Source organism: Pezoporus occidentalis, unplaced genomic scaffold (genome assembly GCF_034315485.1).
Source record: "Pezoporus occidentalis ecotype Australia unplaced genomic scaffold, CSIRO_AGI_Poc_V1 ctg92, whole genome shotgun sequence".
Lineage (NCBI taxonomy): Eukaryota > Metazoa > Chordata > Aves > Psittaciformes > Psittacidae > Pezoporus > Pezoporus occidentalis.
Genome location: NW_026916284.1, coordinates 789,458 through 817,140, shown reverse-complemented (window position 1 = coordinate 817,140; position 27,683 = coordinate 789,458). Strand labels below are relative to the sequence as shown.

At 57.4% G+C, this 27,683-nt stretch overlaps 2 protein-coding genes across 3 annotated transcripts; one reads left to right on the top strand and one right to left on the bottom strand.

Moving 5' to 3' along the window:
* The first annotated feature begins 4,732 nt into the window (after window positions 1–4,732).
* Window positions 4,733–9,842, top strand: FMOD (fibromodulin). 2 transcript variants are annotated; one of them, XM_062605445.1, is made up of 3 exons: window positions 4,733–5,004; window positions 6,923–7,923; window positions 9,451–9,842. In XM_062605445.1, the coding sequence occupies exons 2-3, from the start codon at window positions 6,933–6,935 to the stop codon at window positions 9,600–9,602; spliced, it is 1,143 nt and encodes a 380-aa protein (XP_062461429.1). In that variant the 5' UTR covers window positions 4,733–5,004; window positions 6,923–6,932; the 3' UTR covers window positions 9,603–9,842. The 2 variants fall into 2 exon arrangements, with proteins under 2 accessions (XP_062461429.1, XP_062461428.1); XM_062605444.1 differs by having other exon boundaries at window positions 4,734–5,000; window positions 6,913–7,923.
* Window positions 9,843–18,741: 8,899 nt separating this feature from the next.
* BTG2 (BTG anti-proliferation factor 2) lies at window positions 18,742–20,245 on the bottom strand. The gene is made up of 2 exons (XM_062605577.1): window positions 20,071–20,245; window positions 18,742–19,255 (listed from the first exon to the last, which is right to left on the bottom strand). Exons 1-2 carry the CDS (start codon window positions 20,216–20,218, stop codon window positions 18,915–18,917), a joined length of 489 nt encoding a protein of 162 aa, XP_062461561.1. The 5' UTR covers window positions 20,219–20,245; the 3' UTR covers window positions 18,742–18,914.
* Window positions 20,246–27,683: the final 7,438 nt, after the last annotated feature.

The following is a 27,683-nucleotide window of genomic DNA, read 5'->3' as shown; positions in this document are numbered from 1 at the left end:
CATGGGTTAGTGGTGGCCTTGGCAGTGCTGAGCAATGGTTGGACTACATCATCTTAAAGGTCTTTTCCAACCTGGTTGATTCTCTGTCCCCTGACTCACAGAGATGCAGTGATGGGGACCTGGACACCGCATCCCCATCCCCTGACCCCGAGCCCCCCCAAACCCACCCCACCGATGCTGGAGGGGCAGGAGCAGCTCAGCGCCCTCTCCCCACACAAGGCTCGTGCCTGCACACAGCCGCGGGCGTTGTTTTCCTCCTCCTATTTCCAAGCATCCGCGTTCGGGGCTGTCGGGAAGGAGCCGCTTTGATCATCGCTAATTATTGCTGCCGGGCTGACAGCACCCGCGTGAGCTCTGCAGCACCCAGCCCACCCCCAGCGCCGCTGGATCCCCGCAGCCAGCACCCACCCTCCAGGACGGGGACAGGAGAATGGGGCACAAGGAATTCCAGAGCCCAGTGGGGACATCACCACCCCAGGCCCCAGGGGACGTCCTCCTTCTGGGTGCTCTTTTCGTTGCCATACATCAGGGAAGTGCTGCCAAGACCCCAAGTTCTCTGCAAACAACTCGATTCAGCTGAACGCCCACACCCGGCTTCTTGCTCCTGTTTATCTCCAAAGCCTTTTTTCTTCCTTTAAAAACAAGGAAAACCGTTCCTGCCTTTAATCTGGAGGAGTGTTTGCAGCTTGCAAGGAGCCTGGCGCCTCAGGTTCGCTGCAGTGTGGCCCTGGCAGGGCTCAGTGCTGCGCCGGGTGATGCACAGAGGCTCCGGACACTGGGATGTGTTGATTTGTTTGCTAGTGCAGGAAGCCAGGTGGCAGGAGCAGGCAGGAATGCTGATGGCATTCCCAGGCAGCTGATGCTTCCCTTTGCTTTTTGCTTCTTTTCATATTTCAGATGCTTTAGAGAGAAAAACAGCCCGAGCATCATTTGGGAAGGGAGCTCAGTGCCATGGCCATCCCAGAGCTGGGGGGAACCAGGGATGAGCTGGGTATGCCATGGGGTAGCTGGGACCCTGTGCACCAGGACCTGTCCTTGTTTGCTGCCTGTCGCAGCTCAGACTGCTGGTTATGATTTATTAATCTCTACATGGGGTTATATTTGGCTCCGGGCGCATCTGCAGCCCTGTTTGCAGAGAGGTTTGGGTACCAACCTCACAGAGCATTCAGAGCTGGACCGGGGCGACCTGGAACCGGGGACAGGCAGAGATGGGGCCCTTGTGCCTGATGCTTTCAAGAGGGCTCTGAGGCTCCCTGCTTGTAGGAAACATGACGGGAGATTTTCCCCATCAATGGGCTGGAATGAACCTGTTCCCTCCTGCTGTTTGTTCAGGAGAGGAGGGAGGCTTCACAGAGGAGCCAAGCGTTCAAAGGGCCTTTGAAAACATGAATCGAAGGTTCTGAGCAAGGAAACGCTCCGGTTTTTCCTCCTCCTCCTTGGAATGCTGCAGCCAGCGCCTGGCAGCCTTCGGAGCTACCTTAGTGCCACGCTGGGGAAGAGAAGGGAGGGGAATCCTGAAGCTTCCCATGTCCCTGTCCCCTCCCGAGGTCCAGCAAGGAGCAGGGAGCTGCGGCATCGCAACTGCAGGCCATAAATCACAGCAGCAGCAGAGCCTGGGACACCTGATGGGACTTTGGGATCCCTGTGGCTGGCAGGTCCCTCGCTGTCCTCAGTGCGTTTGCACTTGGTTAACCTTGTGCAAACAGCTCTCCTGGCTCCTCTGCAAAGCCTGGAGGCTCCCCAGTGTATTTCAGTGTATAACGAGGCTCCGTTGTCCATGGAGATGTCAGCAGTGCAAAGCATGTGTCCAGGGACAGGCGAGGCAGCGACACGATGAGGAAACGCTTCATAGTTTCCAGCTCTGCTCCAAATTAAGCCCTTAACCTTTTCAAACACATTTTTACAGTGGTGGTAATAAGCCCTGACCCTCTTTGTGCTGAGGCAGCCTCTCCCAGCCACGCTGCACGGGAAGCCCATGGATGGAGATTGAGGAAATCCAGTGCATTTGGGTTTATAGGGATGAGAGCGCACACTGAGAGCAATGGAGATCCCGAGCCATGTCTATGGGGCTGGGAGCTATGGAACAGGCCACAGGGACATTCTGAGGTCTGGGAGGGTTGAGTCCACCCTATAATAACCCGCAGACCCCAAGAGACCAGGGAGTTATTACACGCAGCTCCATATCCCCAAAGGCAGCCTGTAATTACAGTGGGATGGGGCAAAGGCTTCCCAAGCCAAACCAGCATTCCCAGCGCTGGCAGTGGCACCAGGTCTGCAGGGGGCAATGTGGGGTTTGGTCACCCTCCCCTGTGCCCCCCCCCCAAAGAGATGTGGAGGCAAAGTGGAGGTGTTTGTGGCTACTGCACAGCCCAGCCCCAGTCGCTGCTGGACCACAATGGGATGGATGAGCAAGGATGGGGCTGCTCTGCAGGTGACACCAGGTACACGTAGCACAGCCAGGGCATGGGGACAGAGCAGCAGCAAAGGGACATGGGTGAGAACCAGGAGCTGGCTTAGTTTTAGTGCCAAGGCACCTCTCTGGTGTGAGCTCTGTTTTGGAGCCCCACGGCACGGGCTGGGGCATGGGATGCGATTTCACAACCCTGAGCATCCTGCAGCAGGGAGCAGACAGGGCAAGGATTCCCATCCGAGGGCTGCATTCATCACTAGCCAGGGAAAGCCTGGGCTGAGTCCTGGCAGCTCACTGCACCCAAGGGAAGCTATGAAGCATGTCCTATGGCAAGTGGGTGATGCCGGGAGCATCGCCCTGTGCTGACACACAGGAGCATCGCCCCGCTGGCCTCAGGCAAGAGTTTCCAGCAGTCGCACCGCCTCCGAGTGACCCACTCCCTCCAGATTGCCTCAAATCTTGGTCCAAGAATGTTGTTTGGGCTGAAGAATGTGTTGCTGAAAGAGAAGGAAGGGACAAGGGAGGCCGGGGTGAGAAGGGAGGTCAAGGGAGGCTTCGCCCTGCTTTTGGCGTTGGGATATGTTTCGGAGAGGAGGCTGTAGGACTTGGTGCGGAGGTTGAGCGTGTTCCCTCCACCCAGAACAGCCAACACAGTGCCCAACAGGCCCCAATGATCCCTGTATCCCTGAAGGACCCCGTTGCCCTGCCTGCTCCTATTGCGGCCTCAGGTTGGGGCTTCACAGTGAGTTTGGCTCCCCAGGGGACCACCAGCCCCTGGTACCCACTGTGAGTGCCTGGCCCCAGCGGATGCTGCAGGACAGCATCCCTCAAAGGGTGCACGTCCCGGGTCATCACTGTTTTAACTTCCAGAAGCTGGAGAAGCCGTGCTCCTTATCTGACCTGGCTGAGGACTATCTGCTTTTCCAGAGCAACATCCAAGCCCTGTGAAAGCCTCCAAGCTGTTGGCCACCGGGACCCCATGAGCTGCCAGAGATGTGACGTTGGTTGACACCATCCCAGCGCCGAGCAGCAGATGTTACTGGCTGCCACCACCCTCCCCACCGTCTTCCCTGGAATACAGCTTCCTGGCAGCGGGAATAAACCCCTCCAAGCAGGGTCATTCTCTGCATCAGCTTCCAACCACCTCCCTGCCCTTGGTGAGAGTCCGCCTCCATCCCACACCACAGCAGTGCTCGATGGGGTAGAAGAGATGCTACCAGCCAAATGGGCCCCACACACACTTCACCAGGGCTTTACCTCCTTTCAGGCAGTGCTACCCTCCTTGTCCTCCTTTCCCACTCCAAGGCTTTCTCTGAATCCTTTCCCTGCAGATCCCAGCGCCGTGCTGCGGTGCAGCGAGCTGTGCTTTCCAGGCACACTCGTCCTTCCCAAATAGCCCAGCTTCCTGGCAAAGTCCCCACTGTACAGCATGTCCCTCAGCCACCCTGTGCATTCCTTCTCCTTAAAACAAGGGCCTTCCGAAGGGATAAGAATCTTTGCAAGGCTCCCCAGGGGAAGAGGATGTTTTGGCTGGGAAATCTCAGTGGAAAGCAAGGAGAAAGCAAGCCCGGGGGGAGCCTGGCACCGGCGGAGCTTCTCCAAGTGATTCCAGGCTCCTGGGAGGACCCGGGCACGGGATGGGTGGGTGGTTGGGGCTCCTCCTTTCCTTTCCTGGTGGGAGGAAATGCTTTGCAGGGCTGCCTCCAGAGTTGAAGTGCACTGAGAGGAGGATGGGGACTGGAGGGGGGGGGGGGGCTGCAACAGCACTGGGTACCCCCAGGGCAAGGCTGGCACTGGGAGGTGTGGTGTCTCTGCCCAGCCATGAGCTCTGGTGTCTCTGCCCAGCCATGGGTCACCCCTGCCCTGTCCCCACGTACCTACCCCTGCATCAGCCCCGTTCCAGGCAGATGGGCAGAGCCTGCAGGGATGCCAGGCTGGCATCTCCCTCCTGCCAAGCTGCAGACAGATTCCTGCTGTCACAGCGGCCCTTGGGTAGGCAATTTATTTACTTTGGATGCCGCAGCCTTATCGTGCATGGAAATGTTTATCCTAAATATTTCATGGCAGGACTTGCATAAACGGGGCTGAGGCAGAGCCGGCACCAACTCCTGGTGCTGCAAAAGAGAATCCCCCCCCCTTCTCCCCGAGAATCCCATCCTCAGCACCTCCAAATCAGATCCACTTCAATCGTGGCCCCAGGCCTCCTGATGAGAAACACAGGAGACCTGACAAGAGCCCTCTTCAAAACAACATCCCCGATTCCACTAACTTGTTAAACAGAGGGAGCCTGGAAAGTGCCAACACTCCTATGAGAAAAGACGGGAGGGAGGGAGAGGAGGGAGGAAAGAAGAAGCAGGTTATTTATAACGCCAGCAGCGTTAGGGTCTCTTCCAGTCTCTCCTGCAAACTGCCTGCTGCCGGGAGGTCACTCCCCCAAAAACACCCTGCCCTGACCACAAGCACAATATTTGAGTTGGGATCGAGGGCAGGCACCAGCCTTTGCGAAGGGGGAGACACATCCCATGCTGCTGGACAGCCCGGCCATCCCGCAGCAGAGCAGCGAGGCGTTGGAACAGCGGCTCTCACCTCGGTAAGTCCCTGCATTTATGATGGGGTTTTGGATGTGGTGTTTGAAGCCCGATTTCCATCCACATGCCAGCCACACGGGTGGCACAGCTCGAGGCGGGGATGCCCGTTCCGGCTGTCCACTGGGCTGGGAGCTGGATGCCCATAGCCATCAATATCAATACCCACCCCAGCTCTGCCCATTGCCTTTGCTGGGGGGGGGGGCTGGTTTCATGCCCAGCACAGCGGCAATGGGACAGGTCCATGGATGGCCACAGACCAGGAAGCCCCTTGCTCCAAACCCTGCTCCCTCTCAGGGAGAGGAGCTGACCCCATTAGCCTGGGAACACCAAGAGGTGACATGGATTTAGTGCCCAGCACCCTCAGCTCAGATCCCACCCCACCAGGGTGGGGAGAAGCATCCTTCCAACGAAGCGATGCTGAGGACAAGCTCTGAGGTTACCACTGTGTTGAAGGGGGGCATGAGAACAGCAGGAGGGACCCCATGGATCCATCCTACCCTGCACAGAGGGTGTCTGTCCCCCCCCAAGCAGCTCAGTACAGTGCAGTCCATCAGGCAGAGTGCTCTGGAGCGGGAGCTCTTTAGTGCCTGCCAAGCTCCCCAGTCGCACACTGCATCCCGGAGGACCACATCTCATCTGTTCCTGGGCTGCAGGAGCAGTGAAGGGGGAAGGAGGGAGAGCAGGAGGATGCATGGGAGCCATCCCTGCCTGCCACCACCCCAATCCTGCTTTGCCTCCAGCCCAAGCAGCCTGCCAGGGTGCCTCGGTGGCAGGGCAGCCTCGGAGCACACGGTGCCCTCTTTGCCAGGCAGGACATCCCTCCTCAGTGCAGGGTGAGGACATGGCGGGGGGGGAGTCCCATCCAGATACCCCATTGCCACCCAGCATGGTGAGGAGCACCCAGCGGCCACGTGTCCTGCAAGGCAGGAGCAGGAGCTGGCAGCGATGCACCAGCAGCCCCAGAGCTCTGTGCTCCAGCCACGTCTATAGGAGCCAGCGGGCAGGAGCAGCACAGCCCATGTATTTCCTGGAGGGATTTCAAGCTCCAAGGCTGCTCTGTCTGCTCTGGGATGAGGAGCTGGGATGAGCTGGAGCCTCCTGTGGTGTGCTGGGCACAGCACCCTGCGTACGGCACAGGGCATCAGCAGAGCCCACCCAAGCCAAGGGGCTCAGGGATGGGGTTTGCCTTGCTCTGCCCTGGCTGTGAGCCCTCGGCAGGGTCCAAGCACCAGGTCTGGTGATGGCTCCTGGTTAACCTGGCCTCAAGGGGCCGGTGGCTGCTGCCCCTTTTCCTCTTGGGAAGTGAGAGCTTGGAAGTGATTTCCCTCCAGAAAAGCAGGGGCTGTTTACCAGGATCCACAGCAGCAGCGAGAGCATCCTGCGCTGCCACGGGGGAAGGGAGAGCTGGATGAAGCCCACAGCAAAGCCAGCAGAGCATAAATAGAGCTGCACCAACACATGCCTTGAGCTCCAGCAGCCTGCTCCTGCAGCTCCCACCCTCCTCCCCATGCAGAGCCAGTGCACGTGCATCCCAGGCACCCCTGGTGTCCTTGCGCAGCTTCAGACCACGTGTGCTGTATCTCCATCCTCAGCTGTATCCCACATACCCTCAAGTAAAGGGGTTGCAAGCAAATACCCCCTGGGATGGAGGTTTCTAGCAGGCCTAAGGGGGACAATCAGGTACCTGCAAACAGGGGCCATGTCTGCAGCCACGGGCCATGTCTGCAGCCACATCTTCGGGTAGGATTCCTTCAGGTCCCTGGGTTTTCCAGCTCTGCTTCCAAGCGCCACCAACCCCACGCAGGGCTATGGTCACTTCCAACCCCACTGGAGCCCTGGGACACAAGGTGCAGCTCAGCTGCCTCCATCCCTGATGCCATTGATGGGTTCCTCCTCTTTTCTCCCCCCACCCAGGTCCCTCCAGCACCAGCACCATGCACTGGGCCCCCATCCTCATCCTCGCTGGGCTCTGTGGAGCCTCCCTGGGCCAGTACAATGAAGAAGAAGACATGGCTTGGTTGCAGTACTACATGCGGCAGTCCCGGATGTCCTCCTATAACTACGTGCCCTACTATGAGGATGAGAACACCCCTTATGTGTACTCCTACCTGCCAGCTCCGGACACGGAGGCAGAGCCCGGGCCTGAACCACAGCAAGCATCTTCCTGGCAGTGTCCCCAAGAGTGCGATTGTCCCCCCAACTTCTCCTCAGCCATGTACTGCGACACCCGGAACCTGAGGTACCTGCCCTTCGTGCCCTCCCGCATGAAGTACGTCTACTTCCAGAACAACCTCATCACCGCCATCCAAGAGGGAGCCTTCGACAACGCCACGGAGCTGGAGTGGTTGGCGCTGCACAACAACCGCATCTCCAGCGAGAAGATGGGCAAGAGGGTGTTTGCCAAGCTCAAAAGCCTGGAGAGGCTCTACATGAACAACAACAACCTGACCAAGATGCCCAGCCCCTTGCCCCGGTCCCTCAGGGAGCTGCACTTGTCTTACAATCAGATCTCCAAGGTGCCCTCCAATGCCCTGGAGGGACTGGAGAACCTCACGGCCCTGTACCTCAGCCACAACTACATCTTTGAGATGGGAGCATCCCTCAAAGGGCTCAAGTCCTTGATCCTCGCTGACCTGAGCTACAACCACCTCAGGAAAGTCCCCGACGGGCTCCCGATGGCTTTGGAACAGTTCTACTTAGAGTACAACTACATCAACACCATCCCCGATGACTATTTCAAGGTCTCTCCCAAGCTGCTCTATGTACGGATGTCCCACAACAGCCTGACAAACCAAGGTCTCTCCACCAACACGTTCAACAGCAGCAGCATCCTGGAGCTGGATCTCTCTTACAACAGGCTCCAGAAGATCCCCCGGGTCAGCACCAACCTCGAGAACCTTTACCTGCAAGGGAACCAAATCAACGGTGAGCAAAAACCCATCCACCAAAGCAGGGAGGAGCAGGGGATGGTGGTGGGATGGGGAGATGGGGATGCAGAACCTCCCCATGGGGCACTGCTTGCGGCAATGAGCAGGAAGCTGGAATCTGGGAGACTTCGGGATGGCCCTCAGCAAGGCAGGAACACTGCCCCATGTGTCCCAGTACAACACAGCAGCGATGCACAGCACCGCACTGGTTTTGCTGAGCGCTCAGCAGAGGCCTGGTTAGGGAACAGAAACTGGGGGTAGAAGCTGATGCCCAGCCCGGGGAGGGGACTTCACCTTTAGCTCAGCATCGCACCCATCACCAACAGAGCAGCCAGAGGTGGGGAGGGCCCCGTGGTCACTACACATGGGAATGAGCATCCCCCTGGCCAGTGCTAATGCAGGGGACAGGGATGGAGCAGCACCAGCACCCTGCAGGGCACCAGCACAGCCCATAGCCCCAAACCCCTTCCAAGGGCTGGGTCTGCAGGCAGGGGACACATCCCTGCCAGGGCTGGGACAGACGGGAGCTCTGGGTTATTAGAGCCGTGAATGCAGCATCTTCTGCCAGGGCCAGAATTCCCTCCGTGTAATACACAAATAAATAAAAGGAACAGATTGTTCTGGGGCTGCTGGTTATAAAAATAAGCCAGGAAAAAAAAAAAAAAAAAAAAAAGCAACCCAGCCAAGCAGAATCCTGGGAAAATCCAGGTTTTCTGCTCTCATCTGCCGAGGGCAGGATCATCCCGGTGCAGTGCAGGACCCCCAGAGCAAGCCTTGGGATGGGGACAGGGATGCGTCAGGGCAGCCATGGGGCGCTGCAGAGGGAACGCTCGACCCAGGGAGCAGGGAAACACGAATCCACGAGCAGATTCCCAAGTGTTTGCCCTCTGTAGCTGTTAACGTCTGCCCATAAATGCCATGGAAGCACCACGGAGCCCCCAGCCCGATGCAGGGGTCCCGCAGCAGCCGCTGCCTGCCCCGGTAGCAGCCGGGCTGGAGCTCTGCTGCCATCTAGGCGGTCGCTTCTCGCCCAAACCTTACACAAAGCATTTGGAGCTGGTTCCATCCCCTCCATCCCCCCGAAGCCAGCCCCGGATTGGGACGGAGCATCCCTCAGTGGGGCCTGGAAAGGGGATGCCTGCGGGCATGGGGTGGGGACAGGGATGTCCAACCTCCTGGACGTGCTACGCAGTGCCCGAGCCTGCAGGATGCAGCGTGCGAAGCCTCAGAGGCTTAAATCACGACAAGCTGTGGCTGCCCCATCCCTGGCCAGGTTGGACAGGGCTTGGAGCAAGCTGCTGTAGTGGAAGGTGTCTGTATCTACGGCAGGGGGTTGGAGCTGGAGGAGCTTTAAGGTCCCTTCCCAAACCAGGCTGGGATTCTGTGATAAAGCAGCTCTGAGGTCGGTACCCTCAGACCCATCTCCTGAGCATCTCCCCCTTGACACTTCTCACCTCACTCAGGCACAGCACAGGGGCCGGGGCTGCAGCCTGTTCTGAGCTCTCCATCTCCCCTCTCCCTGCAGAGTTCTCCATCAGCAGCTTCTGCACCGTGGTGGATGTCATGAACTACTCCAGGCTCCAGGTCCTGCGGCTGGATGGGAACGAGATCAAGCGGAACGCGGTGCCCCCCGACGCGCCCTTGTGCCTGCGCCGAGCCACCATCATCGAGATCTAACCCGGCCCCGGGCACCTCCCCAGCTCAGGACTTGGCTCCCCCCCTTCCCGGGAGATCCTCACCCCTGTTCAATGCAGCTTGACACGGTTTGACTTGGCTTCCGCAGCAGCACAGTCCGGGTGCTCCAACACCAGCTCACAGGAGCTCTTGTCCCCCATCTGCTCCCTCTTCCCAGCTCTCTGGCCACACAGAGTGGGACATTTCCCCTCTGACCCCCCCAAAAGTGATGCACCCATTCACCTTCTCTCCCTGGTCTGGGTAGGATGCAGCGTGATGGGATGCAGCTCATCCCACCGCCAAACACAGCACCGAGCATCTGACCCCATGGGGAGGGGTTTGGGTCCTGCAGACCCACCAGATCCAAAAGGACTCCCCCCAAGCCTGCGGGCCCCGGGAGCAGCATCAGGAGGTTGGGAGATGAAAAGGGTTAAAATACCCCAGCATCCCTCAGTCTTGGATGGGGAAGAGCAAATCCACTCTTTCCCCTATTTCTTTCCCCATTCCATCTGCTCCAGAGATAAAGGAGAAACTCTGAGGCTGGAGAGCAACACCCTGAGAGACAGCCCCCAAGGGAGGCTCACACCTTCCCCCAGGCCACCAGTTCAGGGCAGGCCCAGGCTCATGGGATGAGGCAATTCCCAGTGCCATCACCCCCAGCTCCATGGTCTCCCAGTTACAACATCCATAACGACACCATTGCAGTGACTTGGTTCCTTGGACACTTTAGTTTGGGAACCAAAGGGGCAGCTGAGCTTTGGGGCTGACCTGCAAGAGGTCACCCAAGACCCTCCGCATTTAAACTGCATGCTGACACTAGGCACAAAGCCAACCCTGTGCTACCACCGGCGCATGAGCTCTACATCTCATACCCCCCAATAAAGCCCTTTCTGTAAGTGCACGCACCGTGTCTGAGGAATCCCAAAAGCAGATGCCAGAGTTTGGGAATGGGGGCGGCTCCTGCACACCAGAGCTTCTCCAGGCTGGATTGGTTGCACCAGCCAGGATATGTGCAGCAACCGCCTTCCCCACAGTGAGGAGCTGCTGCTCCAGCGCATCCCGCATGGATCCGTGCATATTCCACACATGGAAAAGCGTTGATTGCGAGGGAAGGGATGGCGGCACCGCCGGCACAATGCTTCTGGTCCCCATTCTTGGGATGCTTTCACGTTCTCCTGGATCCCAAACCAAAGGGATCCCACTGCACACCCAGCCAGCCCCAGGGGCTGTCACTAGATGCCAGCATTGCCGCTCACACATGGTCCTGTCCAGGCTGGAAGGGTGGCTCTGGCCAAAACCATAGCACCCATGGGTGCCCATCGCAGGCAGCACTTGCTTGGGTGAAGCTGGGCTGAGACATGGGGTGAAATCAGCTCCCACTGGGAAAAAGGGTTCAGGGAGAGGCAAACCCGATCCTGCTTTGGGATAGGGAGAGCAGAGCCATGTGCTGAGCTCCCTCGGGATGTCCCAGAGCCCTGCAGCTCCAGGGCAGGACGGCTCCAATGGGTACCACAGCCCATCATCATCCTCCTCTTCCTGTGGGCAGCACCCAGCAGGCCGGGTGGGAAGGGGACAAACCAGAGCTGCAGCCCCCAACCCCACACCAACCACATCCCTTCAGGAGCAGCAGGGGATGAGGCTTGCAGGCTCCACCTAAAACAAACCCATCCCCTCCATAGCGACCCAGCAGCAGGGTCCACTCCCAGCAGAGCAAACCCCAAGAGCAGCAGCCACTCGTTGCTGCTTTATCCACACCGGGATTGCTGATTTACACCAGCTGGGGCCCTGCATCCCTTAGGGTGGAGGTGATGGGGTCAGTTCCCCCTGCCCCACTTCTCACCATTCAGGCCCCATTGGTCCTGGCCGAGCCCAGGAGTGCCCAATCACCACCTTGTTGTGGTGGGGCTGGCTCGTCCCCCTCCTCATCCCCCTCCTCCTGTTGCTGGGAGGGGATGCAGTGTCCAGGGGGCCCCACTGCCTGCATCCCACCGGGAAGGAGGAGGAGGAGGAGGAAGGGGGAAGCTCAGGGCTTTGTGCAGACCCACAGAGCAGCACAAAGGAGGGGGGAAACCCCAAACCAACCAACACAAAGAGCTCCCCCGGCCCCTTGGGGCTGTGCCCCAGCACTGAGGCTTTGTGGGGCTCCCGTAGAAGGAACCAGCAGCTGCTGACCCCCCCCATCACCCTGTGTCTGTCCCTGCATGAGACCCAAACCTCAGCATTCCCATAAGGATGGGCAGGATTCCCTCCCCCCCCCCCCCCCCATATTTCCTCTCTGCTTCTTTCCAGCCTCTTTCCCCCCACATTCCTTCACTTTATCCCTTTGCAGCTCAAACCCTTGCCAAGCCCTTTACAAACCTCCCTTCAGGAACACGTTTCCCTGGGAAGGGAAGCACAGGATTTGCACTTAACAACCACCCCTGGAAGTTTTTTTCCCCTTTGGAAAACGGCTTTGCCCCAACTGCCCCATCCAGGGACGTGGGTTCCAGCACAGCCCCATCCCTGTGCTTCCCTTTGCTCAGTTCTTCACCTCAAACCTTGGCTGAGTGGAGGGGACAAAGGGGCCGGCGGCCGGGTCACGGTGCCACCACCACGGCTGCAAAGGGCAGTAAAGGTTGATCATTAACCAGCTGCTTGGATCCAGCCCATGGGAAGAGATAAGGAAAGCGCCGAGGCAGCGGGAAAAGGGGCCGGCACAACAGCAGGATCCCAAGGGACGAGCCCGTTTCACAGGGACAAGACTGACGCTCTCAGGGACAGGGGGGTCCTGCTCTTGCTGCTCCACATGGGCAGCAAATGGAGATGGGATTCTGGGGCTGGGGCAGGACATTCCCGATCTGTTCAGCTCCCATTCTTGCCTCCCCTTTTGTTCCACTGCCATCTGTCCCGCAGCACGTGCGGGAAATACCAAGCCAGGCTTTGTCCCTGCTCCACGTCCCAGCCCCGTGCCCTGCATGTGGGGCACGGGCTCAGCATCACTCCATCCCTTTCTGAAGGGGGGGGGGGTCATTGCTCTGACACCCCAACCCTTCATAGGCTCCAGGAGCATGGCCCTGGGGCTGCAGCTGAACCCCATCAGCAGTCATTCCAAAGGGGACAAAGGAAGGAAGAGGAAAGCTCAGTGCCCCTCACACTGGCAGAGGGGCCCCCACCAGGCTCCTCTAAGCACCCCCAACACACGGTCTGTGCCTGAGGAGGGGCAGATCCCAGCCCGTCCCTCTGCAGAGCCCCCCATGGGGAGCAGGAGGGGATGCTCTATGGGACCGTATAGGGTGTCTGAGCCCCGGCATGGCCTTTTAACTCACAACAAAGCCCTGGAGGAGGCAGCAGGGGCAGCTGCTCCGCTCCAGCCCCAGCCTTCTCCTGCTCTGCTTTATCCCGTGCTATAATAGAAACAAACTCCCTGGTAAAAGGGCATTGTCAGGGGGAAAATGGGCCTCGCCCTTCGTCTGGCAGCTGGGAATGCCGGCGACAAGCGGGGCTTAGGGATATTGTTGCCTCCAGCCTGTTCCCAATAACACGTTTCCCGGAGGCTCCCCAGAGGAGAGGCTGTTGCATCCCCCTGCCGTTGACCCCGACAGCTCCCAGGGATTCCCATTGGGATGAGAGGCCCCGGCAGAGGGGACGGGGCAGGTACCAGCCCTGTTGAGGGATGCTCCAGCACCTCCTGACATGAGCTGTTGGGTCCTGAGGCTCAGACCCTTAAATCCTTCTCCTTCTGGGCCATGGGGCTGGCAGGGGACTCACAGCTCCTTGCACGCTGCCGCTGTAGTTGATGTGGCCCCATGAGCCCTTCCTGGGTCAGTGCCATGATCCCTCCTCGGAGCTGGGAAACGTGCTTCCAGGACACGCAGGGCTCGTCCCAGCTCCCAGCTCCAGGCTGGGCCGGGAGCCGGGGCTCAGCAGGAAGCAGGTGATGGCTCCAAGTCCTGAACAAAGCCCAGGCACTGCTCCATGAGGAAGCACAAACAGCCCCGGGACAGCCTCTGGCTGCTCCCACCATCCCCTGCTCTCTCCTCATTGCTGCTGCCAGGGTAGGGGATCCCTCAGGGATGGGGGCACAGCATCCCTTGGGAACAAGGGGCATGGCATCCCTTAGGGACAAGGGGCACGGCATCCCTTAGGGACAAGGGGCACAGCATCCCTTGGGAACAAGGGGCACAGCATCCCTTAGGGACAAGGGGCACGGCATCCCTTAGGGACAAGGGGCACGGCATCCCTTAGGGACAAGGGGCACAGCATCCTTTGGGAACAAGGGGCACAGCATCCCTTGGGAACAAGGGGCACAGCATCCCTTAGGGACAAGGGGCATGGCATCCCTTAGGGACAAGGGGCACGGCATCCCTTAGGGACAAGGGGCACAGCATCCTTTGAGAACAAGGGGCATGGCATCCTTTAGGGACAAGGGGCACGGCATCCCTTAGGGACAAGGGGCACGGCATCCCTTGGGAACAAGGGGCACGGAATCCCTTAGGGACAAGGGGCACAGCATCCCTTAGGGTCAAGGGGCACGGCATCCCTTGGGGATAAGGGGCATGGCATCCCTTGGGAACAAGGGGCATGGCATCCCTTGGGAACAAGGGGCACAGCATCCCTTAGGGACAAGGGGCACGGCATCCCTTGGGGACAAGGGGCACAGCATCCCTTGGGGACAAGGGGCATGGCATCCCTTGGGAACAAGGGGCATGGCATCCCTTAGGGACAAGGGGCACAGCATCCCTTGGGGACAAGGGGCATGGCATCCCTTAGGGACAAGGGGCATGGCATCCCTGGGGACAAGGGGCTTCGTGCTCCTCAGGAACAACGGGCATGGCCTTCCCTCAAGGACCAGGGTCATGGCACCCCTTGGGGACATGGCCACAGCACCCTTTGTGGTTGGATGCTCGCCAGTGAGCACCAGCAGCCGCAGCACAATGCCAGGGCACCTTGTGCTGCCGGGTGCAGCGTGGGGGCACTGGCGGCGCTCAGCACCGCGTTACCCAACACCGCAGCCCCCTAAATCACAACCACCGCTATTATCCCACTGAACAAGAGGCGCCAGCCCCCCCGGCGAGCCCTGCCCTGACCCGTGCGCTGCTGGGGCCGCTCTGCTCCCCGGGAAACAAAAGGTGCAAAGTTCAGTGGTGCGTGAAAGGAGCACCAGCACCCGGCCCCGGCGCGCAGATGGCAGCGGTTGTCCCCATGACCCAGTTGCTGCTGCCAACAAACCCCTTTTATCCCCCCCCCATCAGGTCGTAAAGGAGACGGATGGAGCCGGTCCCAGCACCGGGGAGGGGGCTGGGATGGATGGGTAGGGATGGGGATGGCCACAAGGAAGCTGGAGAGGGGCTTTGGACAAGGGATGTAGGGACAGGATAAGGGCAATGGCTTTAACCTGCCAGAGGGGAGACTGGGATGAGCTCTTAGGCTTAGGAAGAACTTGTGGTGGAGGGGGCGGGCAGATAAAGAAGCTCCCCCTGGTACTAACCCAGCCTGTACACCAGGAACAGGGATCCTGCCAGCAGGAAAATGATGAGCAAACTAAGAATAGAAGCTGAGTCAGTTACTAAAAGGCTGCCAGGGGCTGGTTGACTCCTCACGGGATGCTCCATGGTGTAAGAGCTGTATTTTTATCTCACCTTTTCAGTGATGCTGCCCCAGATGCCAGGAAGGGACCACAGCACGATGGGTCACAGAGCACCATACACTGGTCCTGCCAGGCCAGAGGCAGGAAGGCCACTATCCTCTGCCCTCACCCAGCCTTTGAACCGGGATAACTCCTGGGACACCAGCTCCTCCTGCCATCCCTGTTCCACCGGCAGCAGCAATTGGGGTGTGCTCATGGGAGCTAATGAAGGGCTGAGCTCAGACAGGAGCAGAGATCACCCCATGGGCTGTTTTCCTCTCGGGGCTGGCACACTATGACCAAAGCAGCTTTGCCCCCACTTGGGGACAGGGCCATGCCCCCCAAGGCACAAGGAACCCACCAGGCTGTGATGTGATTTAAGCACTCCCAACCTCCATAAAAACGGAGTTTGGGGCTGAAACCAGCCCAAGATGGTTTAGAGAAAGGCTTTAGATGAGGTCAGCTTGAAGAGGAGAGGAGAGAGGGGTTGAGCACAAGCTGCACATCCCCACCTGAGCAAGCAAGGCTGCAGTCATGGCCTCTCCATGCAGCCAAAACAGGATCTGCTGTGAATCAACCCAGCTGCCTTTGCCGTGACAGGCCCAGAGCATCCTCCATGGGCTTGAGTGGTTGAGCCCCGTGATCCCTCACCTTTCCTCTGCCGAGGATTCCTCAGGGCTGCTGAGCCAGGACCTGCCCCTGCACCACTCTCAGGTCATTAATTGCTGCATTGGTGCCATTCCCACGGTTGGGCAGTTGACTACACACCACCCTCACGCCTTGGCAGGACACCGGATTCCTGCTCCCCAAGCCAGAACCCTGCAGTCAGCACAGGGCAGGACACCCACAGCCCCGTGTTAGTCACCAGACCCATTCCCAGCCTTCATTCCATGGGTTCGGAGGGTCGGGGTGAGGATCAGCGTGTTGACTAAGCAGCTTCTTTCTAAAGCTCCTTGACACAGTCGACGTTAGGAGTCACCCACACTTGAGCCAAGCCCACAGCACTCCCGAGCGTGGGATTTGGGCTGCAATCCCAACCCTCACCCGAGCTTCCCCAGCTTCCAACACGAAACCATGGCTCATTTATGCTGCTACATATTTATTAAAGTAACAAAAGCATCTGACAAAGGATCTGTAAGTTCTGGATATAAAAAGACGACTGTACAGTGAGAGGAGCCCTCCACGCGTAGCTTTACAAACTCACTCCCCATTTGCACCCCATACAAAAGCAGGTCCCGGTCAACAGTCCAGCTGGTAAAAACCCCACCAGGGAATCCCTCCAATCCATTGTCTCCATACACACACACTCAGCACCACGGTGGAGCATCAGGCTTGGAGGCAGAAGGCAAGAGAACAGCAATTCACAGCTTTAACCAGCTACAAGAGAGGAATGGGTCATACCCCCAGTTTGGGGTTTGAAGCCAAAATCCAACACCTTTACCATGAGGCTCCTCCACACCAGGGACAAAAAGGAGCCTTGGCTATTTTAGCTGTGGAAGTGAGGGCATGTTAAGGGCAATTCTAGTGGATTCCTTTGGTGTGGCCTGCTCCTGAAGAGCTCTTCTGGGAAAAGGAAGGGAAAGGAGTCAGAAGGAGGAACATGAGAAACAAGAACCCGAGGAAGTACCAGCCTTCAGGAAACTCCCCATCACCAAGGGGTCCAGCAAAGCAAACACTGCCTGCAGCTCTCACCACGGGCTTTCCATGTGAGCAGGTTCAAGAAGCACCAAGATCCCTTTTCCTTGGAAAGGGAGATGGCTTTCTGCAAGCTCCCAAGTGCTCCGCTCTCGGTGAGGTCACCTATTGCACAAGTTCACCAAGGGAAAAACCCCAAGTGCTTCAGTTCAGCTTTGCTGATGGGAGAAATTCAAGTGATGCAGAGGGAAGTGATGCAACCCCAGAGCCACCGTCTGCTATTGCCGTTCCAAGGACAAACAACTCCCCCACTTGACATTTCCCAAGGGCTGCTTTTCCAGGTCTGGAAGTCAGGATTTGAGGCTTACAAGGAGCTGAGCTTCCTTTAGGGGGTCAGAGATGGGGACTTGTGCTTACCTACGAAAACCCAAGCTAATGACCGTGGTGGCTGGAGACTTCCTTCCTCTCCCAGAGCACCCAAGAGGTGGAAATATATTGCACAAACGTCTGAGAACTTGATTCATCCAAGGCTGGGCAAGAATGACTCTGGTTACACCAGGCAGTGCCAGGTCAGAGAAGAGGGAGGTTAAAACCCATGGGCTGAGAGACAGAGCTGGGGAAGTTTCATTACAGCCACCATGGCCAGGTCCTGCTTCCTCAATGCAGGATTGCTGGAGGAGCTGGTAAGTAAAAAGGCAACAGACACAAAACACCCTGGGAAAGGCTCAATCCCAATAGGTCAAGCTCCTGGGGCAGCACTTTCAGCTCCTACCCCATTGTAGGTCTAAAGGCCAAATCCTGACCAGCACTGGGGCAGAGTCTCCCTGAAGACCAGCACCCCTGGGACTACAAGAGGAGGCTTGCCTGAACAGACAGAGCACAGGAGCAGGCATTAATTGTGCCAAACTTGTGTACCAAGAGCTCAGAACCAAGTGATGCCCCTTACCAAGGGGTCAGCGGAGACAGCTCCCAGGGCTGGCCGCATCACCCACTGCGGGAGGAGAAGGAAGTGCTGTGACTTTAAAAGCAGCGTTAGGACACCAAAGCATCCAATCACCCAAAGAGAGGGGGAAGAGACACACACCCCCCTCCCCCCAAGTACTTCTGATTAAGGGAAAAGGGGGGGTCTCACACACCAACCTCCACAGCACAAGGCGAGCTGCTTCAGCTCTTCTGGAGAAGACTCGGCAAAGTCATCAGCATTGGATTAGGCAGCTTTCACAGGAGGCCACACAAGAGTAGTGTGGGTCATGGGCTGGTGTCTAAGCTGCACATAGCAGAAAGGCTTTGTAATTCACAGCTGCTCAATGATTCAGGTACCAGGGAGCACCAGGACCCAGCAGTGCTCCAGTATTCATCCTGGGGACCTCCTCTGCACAGCCTGAGCCCCAGAGCATCTCTGCCTTGCTCCACTTCACAGGACACAGGTACCCACGTGGCCCCTTTCAGCAGCAGATAGGAAAGACGGAGGGGATGGAGGCAGGCCACGGTCCCCCTCACTTTGTGCTGGGAGTGGGGCAGAGCAGAGCTGCAATACTTACAAAGTGGGTCCAGAGATGTGCAAAGGCAAAAGAGAGGGATCCAGGGTCCCCAGCATCACCCAGCCCTGAGGTGAGGCCCCAGAGAGAGCAGATCAGCTGAGAAGTCAAGTTAGCAGAGGGAAGACAGCAACTCCTTCATCCTTTCCCCAATACTATTGCAATACAGCAACAGTGTTGGGTACCGGGGTGGCAAAAAGGTGACACAGAATGAGCCACCACCAAGCCACACTTCCCAGCCTGGCTCTTCCCCCTCATCCTCCATTCCAAGCTGCCCAAGTGACCAAACCAGCCCCAAATGACCATCCAACACTAATTAGGTAGATATCGGCTTCAGAATAAAAACTCATCAGCTTGCAACAGCTTTAAAAAAGGCACCTAAAGACACCACTCCAGCCCGAAGCGGTGCCCAAATATTTTAATTATGGATTTTCTTGGAATTTTTTTAAAAAATATAAATAGCTCTTCATCTTCAAAATAGATCCTCGCGTGAGGTATACAGTAGCCTGTGTCTTGGCAGTGTACAGACAAGAGTATTTAGCTGGAGACAGTCATGATGTAGTTCTTGGAAGGACTGGTGCGACCCAACATCAGCTGGTTCTTGCAGGTGAGCACCCCATAGGAGCTGCCTGGTTTTGTTGCAGTTGCTTCATACAAGACACAGATGGAGCCGTCCTCCCCGATGCGGTATGAGACCTCGTAGGGGTCCACCCAGAGCGTGAGCTCGCTGGGCAGGAGCTGGTAGAGCTGTGAGAGGCTGAGTCCGATGTGGCTAGCTGCCTTGCTGATAAGGGGGTCCATTTTGTGGTTGATGCGGATGCAGCGATACCCAGAGCCTTTGAAGGGTTTCTCAGGAAACCAGTGGTGTTTGTAGTGCTCTGTAAGGGAAGCGAGAAGGGAAGAGCTGTGAGCAGCAGCTCGGAGGAGGGTTGTGCCCCGCCGCGGTCCCAAGCGGCTCCCACACCTCGCTGTCCTCCTTAGGCTGCCTCCAGCAGACAGAGGCTCCACATCCGAGCGCTCAACTGCTCCGTGGCACAGGAATGCAGCTCTTCGGGTCCCAGACACCCCAGCCACAGTGATGGGACCCCAACACCACCTCACCCCAACCACCGCGGTGGCCATGGCAGATACCGTATCACGGACGACAAACCACCACAGCCAAGGAGTAACATCCAGGTCATTCCCTAAGCTCCGGGGCATGCTGCTACCCCTTTATCTCAGCACAGCAGCAAACCAGCCACCCCTCCCTAGGGCGGATAACGTAAAGCTGGGTCAGGCTGGGAGGAGACACTTGAACCACCCAGCGGGGATGGGAGCGCCAAACCCCAACCGGCACAGGGCAAAGAGATCAGCTTCGGATCATCTGTACCCTGATCCCAGCAGGCGCAGCCTCAAGCAGACGGGCTGCACAAAGCCCGCAGACTAAACAGGGATCCGCTTCACTTCCAGGGCTGGAGATGCTGCCCCAGAGCCCCACAGGGACACCGATGGGTGCTCAGGGAGGCGCAAGCATCCCTACACGTGCCCGCGTGGGCACCCAAAGGCACGAAAGCAACAAGGGCAGCACAGACACGAGAGGATGCCGGTAGGCACCCAAAGAGACACTCCGGATGCCGGGAGCGACCCCGGCAGCTCCAAAGGACACCCAACGGGGCTCCTCTCCCCTCCGCAAAGCCGCTGCGCTGCCCCTCACCTGCGAGCGCCTCCCGCAGCGCCCCGCTGAAGACCTGGAGCTGCTGCTCGCTGACGCAGCCCCTCGTCCGCAGCAGCCCGGAGACGAAGCCGACGGCGGCGGCGATCTCGGGGACCATGTCCTGCCGCGGCCCGCGGCGCTGGCTCATGCCGGGATGCCGGGAGACGGACGGGGCGGGGAAGTGGTGACGGGGTGGAGATGGGGGCCTGTAACCCCCCCCCCCCCCCCCCATGTCCCTGCACCCCTGCCCCAGCGCAGGGGCACCCGGGGATCCGGTTCTAGGGGTACCCCGTGTCCGAGGTGACCATGGGGGGGTCCGGGGTGGTGGAAGCCCGGTCCCGGTGCCCTCTCCGGCTTCTGCCCATCACAGGCACTGGGATGTACTCGGCATCACTGGATCAGTGGAACTGCCTTGGACCAAACAGCGCAGAGCGGTCGCTGGGGTGGTTGGGGGCAGTGACACCCTTCTGTCCCCAGTGCAGGGAGCCTGTGTCCCCCCCACCAGGCTCCCATCGCCAAATTTCCTTCCCCATTCCCTGAACAAGGCTAAATCCTTTCCAATAGGTCCCGACAGCGTGCGGGCTCCAGGGGGTGAACACTGAACACTGCCATGTCCACTGTTGTCTCACTCCTGAGGAGCATTTAGGGTGAAGGAGCAAGGGCACCATCCCTCCCTCCAGCCAGCAGCCAGGCGGGAGGATGAGCGGGATGCCAGGGGAGGCGGCTGCAGCACGGAGGACGTGTCGGATCATGGAACAGGGAGAACAAGCCAAGGCATGTGTGGAGCAGCACCAAGCGTCCTCGGTTGCCACCATCCAGCCCAGCGAGAGGGCAGAGGAGGAGCGCACAGCCCTGGTGCTTAGTGCGATGCCAGCAGCACCGTGAAGCCACCGCAAAGCAGAAGCTGCCCCGCTGCTGGCACCAAGGCAGCTCCTGCTGAAACTGGCCCCAAGCTAAAGCAGCAGGAGGAGGCCAGGCTCTTTTTCTTGCCTTGCCTTTGATCAACCATGAGAGAGTCAGTATCAAACCAGGATGGGATTTCGGAATGAATATTCCCTTGGCAGAGGAGCGGGCTTGTTCCAAGGCATTGTCTCGCAGCCCCAGATGCCTCCTTTGGCATGCGCTGAAGCCGCAGCTCTGATGTGATCCCCAGCGAAAACGCCTTCTCCTCCTATGGCTGGGGCCTCATTTGGCATCTCCACAAGCAGTGGGTGCAGCTGGAACAAACCGAGGCAGGGATTAGATCATCTGGGTTTGCCTGTGCCCCAGGAGCAGCCCCATGGAGACACCGCCGGTTCCCACAGTGCCGCTCCCGGTGTTCCCGGTGAGGAGGAGCGTGCTGCAGCCGCCACACGGCTGCCAATGCTGCCCTGCCGCAGCTCCGGCTGAACCACCACTGCCTGCCTACCTCAGAAGAGGTTCCCAGCACCCTTACACGCAGGTCGCACAGCTCCAGTTATTCCCATAGCTCCCAAACCATAGGATTTTGGGAGGCCTTTTGCTGGAGGTTCGGTTTATTGGCACCTCTGGCATTCCTATGGGCACGGGGGGGGGGGGGGTCACACCTGAAGCGTGGGAGGATGGGGATGGAGCAATGGGTAACCAACAGAGCAAAGTGGAAGGTGTCCCTGCCCATGCAGGGGGTTGGTACTGGGTGAGCTTTAAGGTCCCTTCCCACCCAAACCGTTCCATGATTCCCTGATACAACAGGTAGCACCCAAGCAAGGGTCTGTGCTGATCCCCTTTGTGTTCTGTGCAGCTCCAAGGAAAGCACTTTGGGCAGCAGGAGCAGAGGTAGGGGAAGAAGGAAGAAGACAGAGCCAAGGGTTCCCTGAATCCTCTGCTCCCCTCTCCATCTGCCGCTCCATTCATCCACAAGGGCAAATCTCTTGCTGTAAACCAGCTTTGCCTTTGTAAGCTTTGAAATAAACCCAAGGATTAAAGTCTAAGGAGGGTTTTTTTCCTTCCTCTTCTTCTTTTTCAAGTCAGCAGCACACACGAAGGAGCCCCCGGGGGCATGTGAAACCTAGTGCAGGGCAGGGGGCATGGGTTATGCTGCTGCAGCAGCCAGAGGCCCCTGGATGCGAGCCCTGTCCATGCACAGCTTCACTGCTTCAAACACACCAGCACCCTCAGCAGCACACTTGGAAGCAAGAGAGCCCATCCCACGAAGAAGATCCCCTTTATACCAACAGATCCCTACAAGCCAAAGCAAAAATAACCCCCTGACTGCTGTGCAGTAAAGCGGAGGAGGCCTGAGCAGAGCTCACAGTCCATCCAGGCAAGCTGAGAGCAGGGAAAAGGGCTTGTTTTTTCCCATCCAGGAGAAGGAACACATTAAAAGGTACTTGGATGGTATCATCCAGCCCTGAGTCACTGGACAGTAATTGGAGCAAGAGGTCTCCTGTCCTCCAGCCTGCACTAATAGCAAGCGCAGGTTCCTTTGCCATTAGGGCTAACAGTGTTGGTTAAGTGCTTGGTGCTGATGTGGCCCTGGCAGGCAGGTTCCCCTGGTCCCCCCTGCTCCACAAGTGGTGGCACCATTCTCCAAATTCAGATCTTCCATTTATTCCTTAATCATGGGCTTTCCACCGCCTGCCTCTGCACAGCTCAGAGCCCTTGTCTTGTGTGTGCTCCTATGGACAGACACAGGCCCTGGGCTGGGAAAGCAGCTTGACTTTGTTAAGCCCTTCCAAGAAGAGATTTCCTGTGGAGCTCAAGGAGCTCTAAGCGGGTTACGTGCCCAGGATTTCCAGCCTGATGCCTTAAAGACAGGGCATCAGACTCCATACGTGCTTCCAGAGGCGTTCCACAATAAACACCATCAGAAAAGAGACTTCATTTGAACAAGAGAAGTTAGAACTGGGTTTCTGGATGAGTTTCTGCCCTGTGTTTAGCTGGAAATGGCTGAGAGCGTTTAGATGCCAACTGAAGCCAAAAGAAAAGAGAACAGAACCCAATAAACTTCTCCATAGCAATTGGCCAGACTGGATCTGCAACTGGTTTGGCAGGAAACCAAAGCGCAGATAGGCTTTCAAACACTCTGTTTATCCAAATGAGCTTCCAAACCAGTTGAGCTGGAAATTTGACAGTAAAAGGGGAACATTTGGCTTTCAATCGCGGGTTAACACTCAGCATGGACAGAGGGAGCTGCTCCCTTCACCGCCAGCAACTCCCAGTGTTTCCTGTGCACCTGCAAGGCACTGTTCCCACGCTGCGCTTGGCCTTGCTGTGATTTCGGGGCACGATGACACCTCTTTCGGTGCACAGGAGACACGAACCAGCTCCGAGCTGTTCTCCTCCGGTACCGTGATGGTCCAACAGCCCCAGTGTGAACCCACACCCCTATTAGGAGCAATAGAAGGGCTACAGAGAATTAACATTCAAATCCTCCTGATGGGAATTGTCCCGCATCCGCTGTCGCTTCTGAGCGGGTGCCTCCCAGTTTCCCCCAGTCTTTGGGAAGGACTTGGAGGTGATTTAGAGATTTAGGAAGCCAAGAGCTTGCTTTCTTTACTTGAAGGGGGAAAAGTAATCCGACAACAGCTCTGCTTTGTGGAGCTAACAGATGTATTGGTTCAAATCCCTCTGTCTGGCTCCACAGACGGTTCTGAGGGCAGTGCCAGCAGCCACCTCATCGCTAACCCCGGTTAAGCCAAATCACTGGGAATTTGAGGGGAAAAAAGCCCAGGGGTAAGCTGGGCTGGTGTGTTTAATCCCAGTGTAATGGGTAACCTGGGCCTGACCCCAGAAACAGGCCTAGCAGGCAGGGTAAACAATAAAGCAAGAGCCCTAAGCGCAGCCTACACTTAGAGCTAATAGGAGTCCTTTCAAAACACACGGTTGTGAAATAAGGCTGTGACTGAACCGTGTGAAATGCAACTCAAGGAGGGGAGGAAAGGGAGGATATGGACGTAAATGAAGCCTTTTTAACCTGTTAGCTGCTAGAATAGCTCACATTTACAGCACAGAGCCAGGCTGGGCACCCTTCCACCTTGCAGCTCCTCACACTGGGCTTTGCTAAGCATCTGTTTTGGTGCCTGAATGTCTTTTGTCAGCTTGGTGCTTTGTTTGGTCTGTTTCCTGCTCCCCATGCTCCAAGTGCCTGGGGATTTGTGGATGGGACATGTCAGGACACACTGGGGACATGTCCAGGCAGGTTCACGAGCAGGCTATCAGGGACCTTTAAATACTCCCCTCTGCTCCTGGGTGGATCCGTGTGTGGATCATAGAACCATGGAATGGTTTGGGATGGAAGGGACCTTAAAGGTGATCCAGGGACCCCTTCCACTGGAGCAGCTTGCTCCAAGCCCCTGTGTCCAACCTGGCCTTGAGCACTGCCAGGGATGGGGCAGCCACAGCTTCTCTGGGCACCCTGTGCCAGCGCCTCAGCACCCTCAGCACTGAGGTTTTTGTAGCCCAGGCCCAGGGCTTCAGGAGGGATCCCATAGTTCCTAGGAGCTGCCTTTTAACAGCCTCCCTCTCATCCACTCTCCTTACCACATGCCATGCTTCCTCATGGAAAACAGCCTGTCTGACCCCCTGTGAACGGCACATCTCTGCAGGAGTGCTTTGGGAAGCAAACGTTGCTGTACTCAAGGGAATCACATGCAGAGAATTGCTTTTCCCTCAAACTCCTTAGGACTTTGGACCCGGTTTTCCAGTGGTGCTGAGCGTTCGCTGGCTCCAGCCGCCTTCAGGGCACTCTGGGGTTTCTCCTTGGTCTTACTGAACCCATGCTCATAGACCTCATAGCAGCCTTCCAGTATCTGAAGGGGGGCTGTAAGGATGCTGGGGCGGGACTGTAGTGACAGGACAAGGGGTAATGGGTTAAAACTTAAACAGGGGATGTTTAGATTGGATCTAAGGAGGAAATTCTTTCCTGTGAGGGTGCTGAGGCACTGGAATGGGTTGCCCAGGGAGGTTGTGAATGCTCCATCCCTGGCAGTGTTCAAGTTGGACAATGCCTTGGATGATACGGTTTAGTGTGAGGTGTCCCTGGCCATGGCAGGGGGTTGGAACTGGATGACCTTAATGTCCTTTCCAACCCTGACTGTTCTATGATTCTATGCTGATGGTGTCTTGTGTAAGAGGACATTTGTTCAAGGCTCAGTGTTATCAGCCGGAGACAGAGCTCAGCCTTGCAGTTCCCTATGAGGCTGCCTGCTCGGGGAAGGTGCGTAGGTGACCTCACGCTGATTTCAGAGATGGTTTCCTGTTCTTTGCATTTGGTTATTGCTCTTTTTTCCACATCCTCTGTGCAGGATGCGACTGCCTCCACCTACCCCTGTTCCTGTGGAACAAAGCTCAGGAGGGTGAGAGGGGATGAGGGAACAGAGCAGCCCCAGAGCCGCGCGGGGATGGAGGTGTTTGCACAGGCAGGTCCAGAGAAAGCTGTCAGCTGTAAAGCCTGGAACAGGCTTGTTTATGAGATAAAGAGAGCAGAGCCCTGGCTCTATCTCAGCAATGGAGCAAGGCACAGCAGTGAGACGTGCCCCTTGTCCTGCCCCTTGGTGATAACATCTTCCCCTCCAGCCCAGGGTAAACAGCACATGGGAGGCACAGATGTGTGCAGAGGCACTTCTCCCTGTTGCAGCACCCTGGGGTGTGTCTGTCTCCCTGGACTCTCCTCTTTTCCCCCTATGGAAAGGCCCAGAATAAACCCTGGCTCCAGTCAAAACATCATTTCCCTCCCCATTGCTGGGAACGGGCAAAGCCACCACCAGCTCTGGTGATGAACCCACCAGTGACACAGGACACCAGAGCCACAAAGACCCACATGGGCAACCACGGGAGCTGGGCTAACGCAGGACACGCAGACAACCAGCAGGGCAGGAAACGGAGCCCAAGAGATGCTGCAGCTTGCTCCAAGACACAGGGCCCTTCCCATGAGCTTGTCAGGCCAAACTCCCTCCTTGGATGTGGATCCAGCCCTTTCCCTCTAAGGGAGCTGCAGGGTTACATTTGGGGGTTTCACCCTGCACCAACACGCAGCCATGCTACCAAAAAGGGGTTTTTTTTTGTATTCTTAGAAATGAGAAGTTAAAACCAACCGACCCCAGGCTGGTGAAAGCACAACACAGGGGGTGAGAATGGGACTCCTGTGCCAAACCCCAGCTCAGGCAGGGAGCTGCACATTGCCCAAAGCAGCGTTCATAGAGCACGAGTGCAGGGAAACGGTGCTGCAGCTCCATGGCAACCCCATGGCCCAGTGAAGGAGATGGGCAGGAGCACCACAGGAGCGTTGCTGTAGCAGCTGGTGACTGGATTTACTGACCTTGCTCATGTCGGCACCGAGAGGCTCTGCTGGGCTTGAGGGTGGTTTGGGAAGGCTGAGGAGCAGTTTATTAAGCCACGCTTTGAGGAGAAGAGCAGGAGACGGGGACAGATGAAAGTGGTTTTGATTGCAGCATCTTTAGTACCACCACAGCGCCCATCGCTCAAAGGCTCTACACGACATCGGGTGTCAGCCAGCAAATGGGACCGTGCTGGGAAGTTCTGTGCTTCCCAGGAGGCTGAAGGGATCGAGTCAGTCCCATGCACACATCAAAGCCTCGGTATAGCAGGTACGGGAGGAGAGGAGAGGAGAGGAGAGGAGAGGAGAGGAGAGGAGAGGAGAGGAGAGGAGAGGAGAGGAGAGGAGAGGAGAGGAGAGGAGAGGAGAGGAGAGGAGAGGAGAGGAGAGGAGAAGAGAAGAGAAGAGAAGAGAAGAGAAGAGAAGAGAAGAGAAGAGAAGAGAAGAGAAGAGAAGAGAGAGAGAGAGAAAGAGAAGAGAGAGAAGAGAGAAGAGAAGAGAAGAGAAGGAAGAGAAGAGAAGAGAAGGGAAGAGAAGAGAAGAGAAGAGAAGAGAAGAGAAGAGAAGAGAGAGAAGAGAGAGAAGAGAAGAGAAGAGAAGAGAAGAGAAGAGAAGAGAAGAGAAGAGAAGAGAAGAGAAGAGAAGAGAAGAGAAGAGAAGAGAAGAGAAGAGAAGAGAAGAGAAGAGAAGAGAAGCAGCAGCTCTGGGACATCCAGATTTCAGCCTCCTCTAGCCTATAGCAAGCTGAATCTTGCTACCAGCCCAGGCTATGGATGTGGCCATAGGGATCTGGTTTCCCCTTATCTCCCTCCCCTCCAGCTCAGCTCCACAGCACAGATTAAGTCAGCTATAATCCACACTGCCCAGGCTCTGCCCAATCCCTCCCTATGGTCTCTGTGTGCCCTGTCTGCAAATCTATGGGGGTACTTGTCTCCCATCTGCAGCGTGCGCATGGTCCAGGCTCCAGTGTGGGAGGGAAGGGACACTGGGAGAAGGTCCTTGGGGTTCTTCTCAGGCTACACCCACAAATGGGAAAGGAGCCATCGCTTCCCAGAGCCCAGCAAAGCCTGCAAACATCAATTAGTGCACAAAGCCAGGCCAGATAAAGCCGGGCAACTCCCTTCCAGGGCTTACATCTGGGAGGTGCCCTTAGCCAAGAGGCTGATCCCTGCTTGGGGAGATAGCTCCTGGGGAGCAGGTGGACTCTGCAGGACCGCTTCAGGCTGTTCCCAAGGATTCCTCACCCTCCCTGGCTGAGGGGGTTTTGGTGGGATGCTGCACCTGGACAGGGCGCACCACCTGCATCCACCCGCCCTCC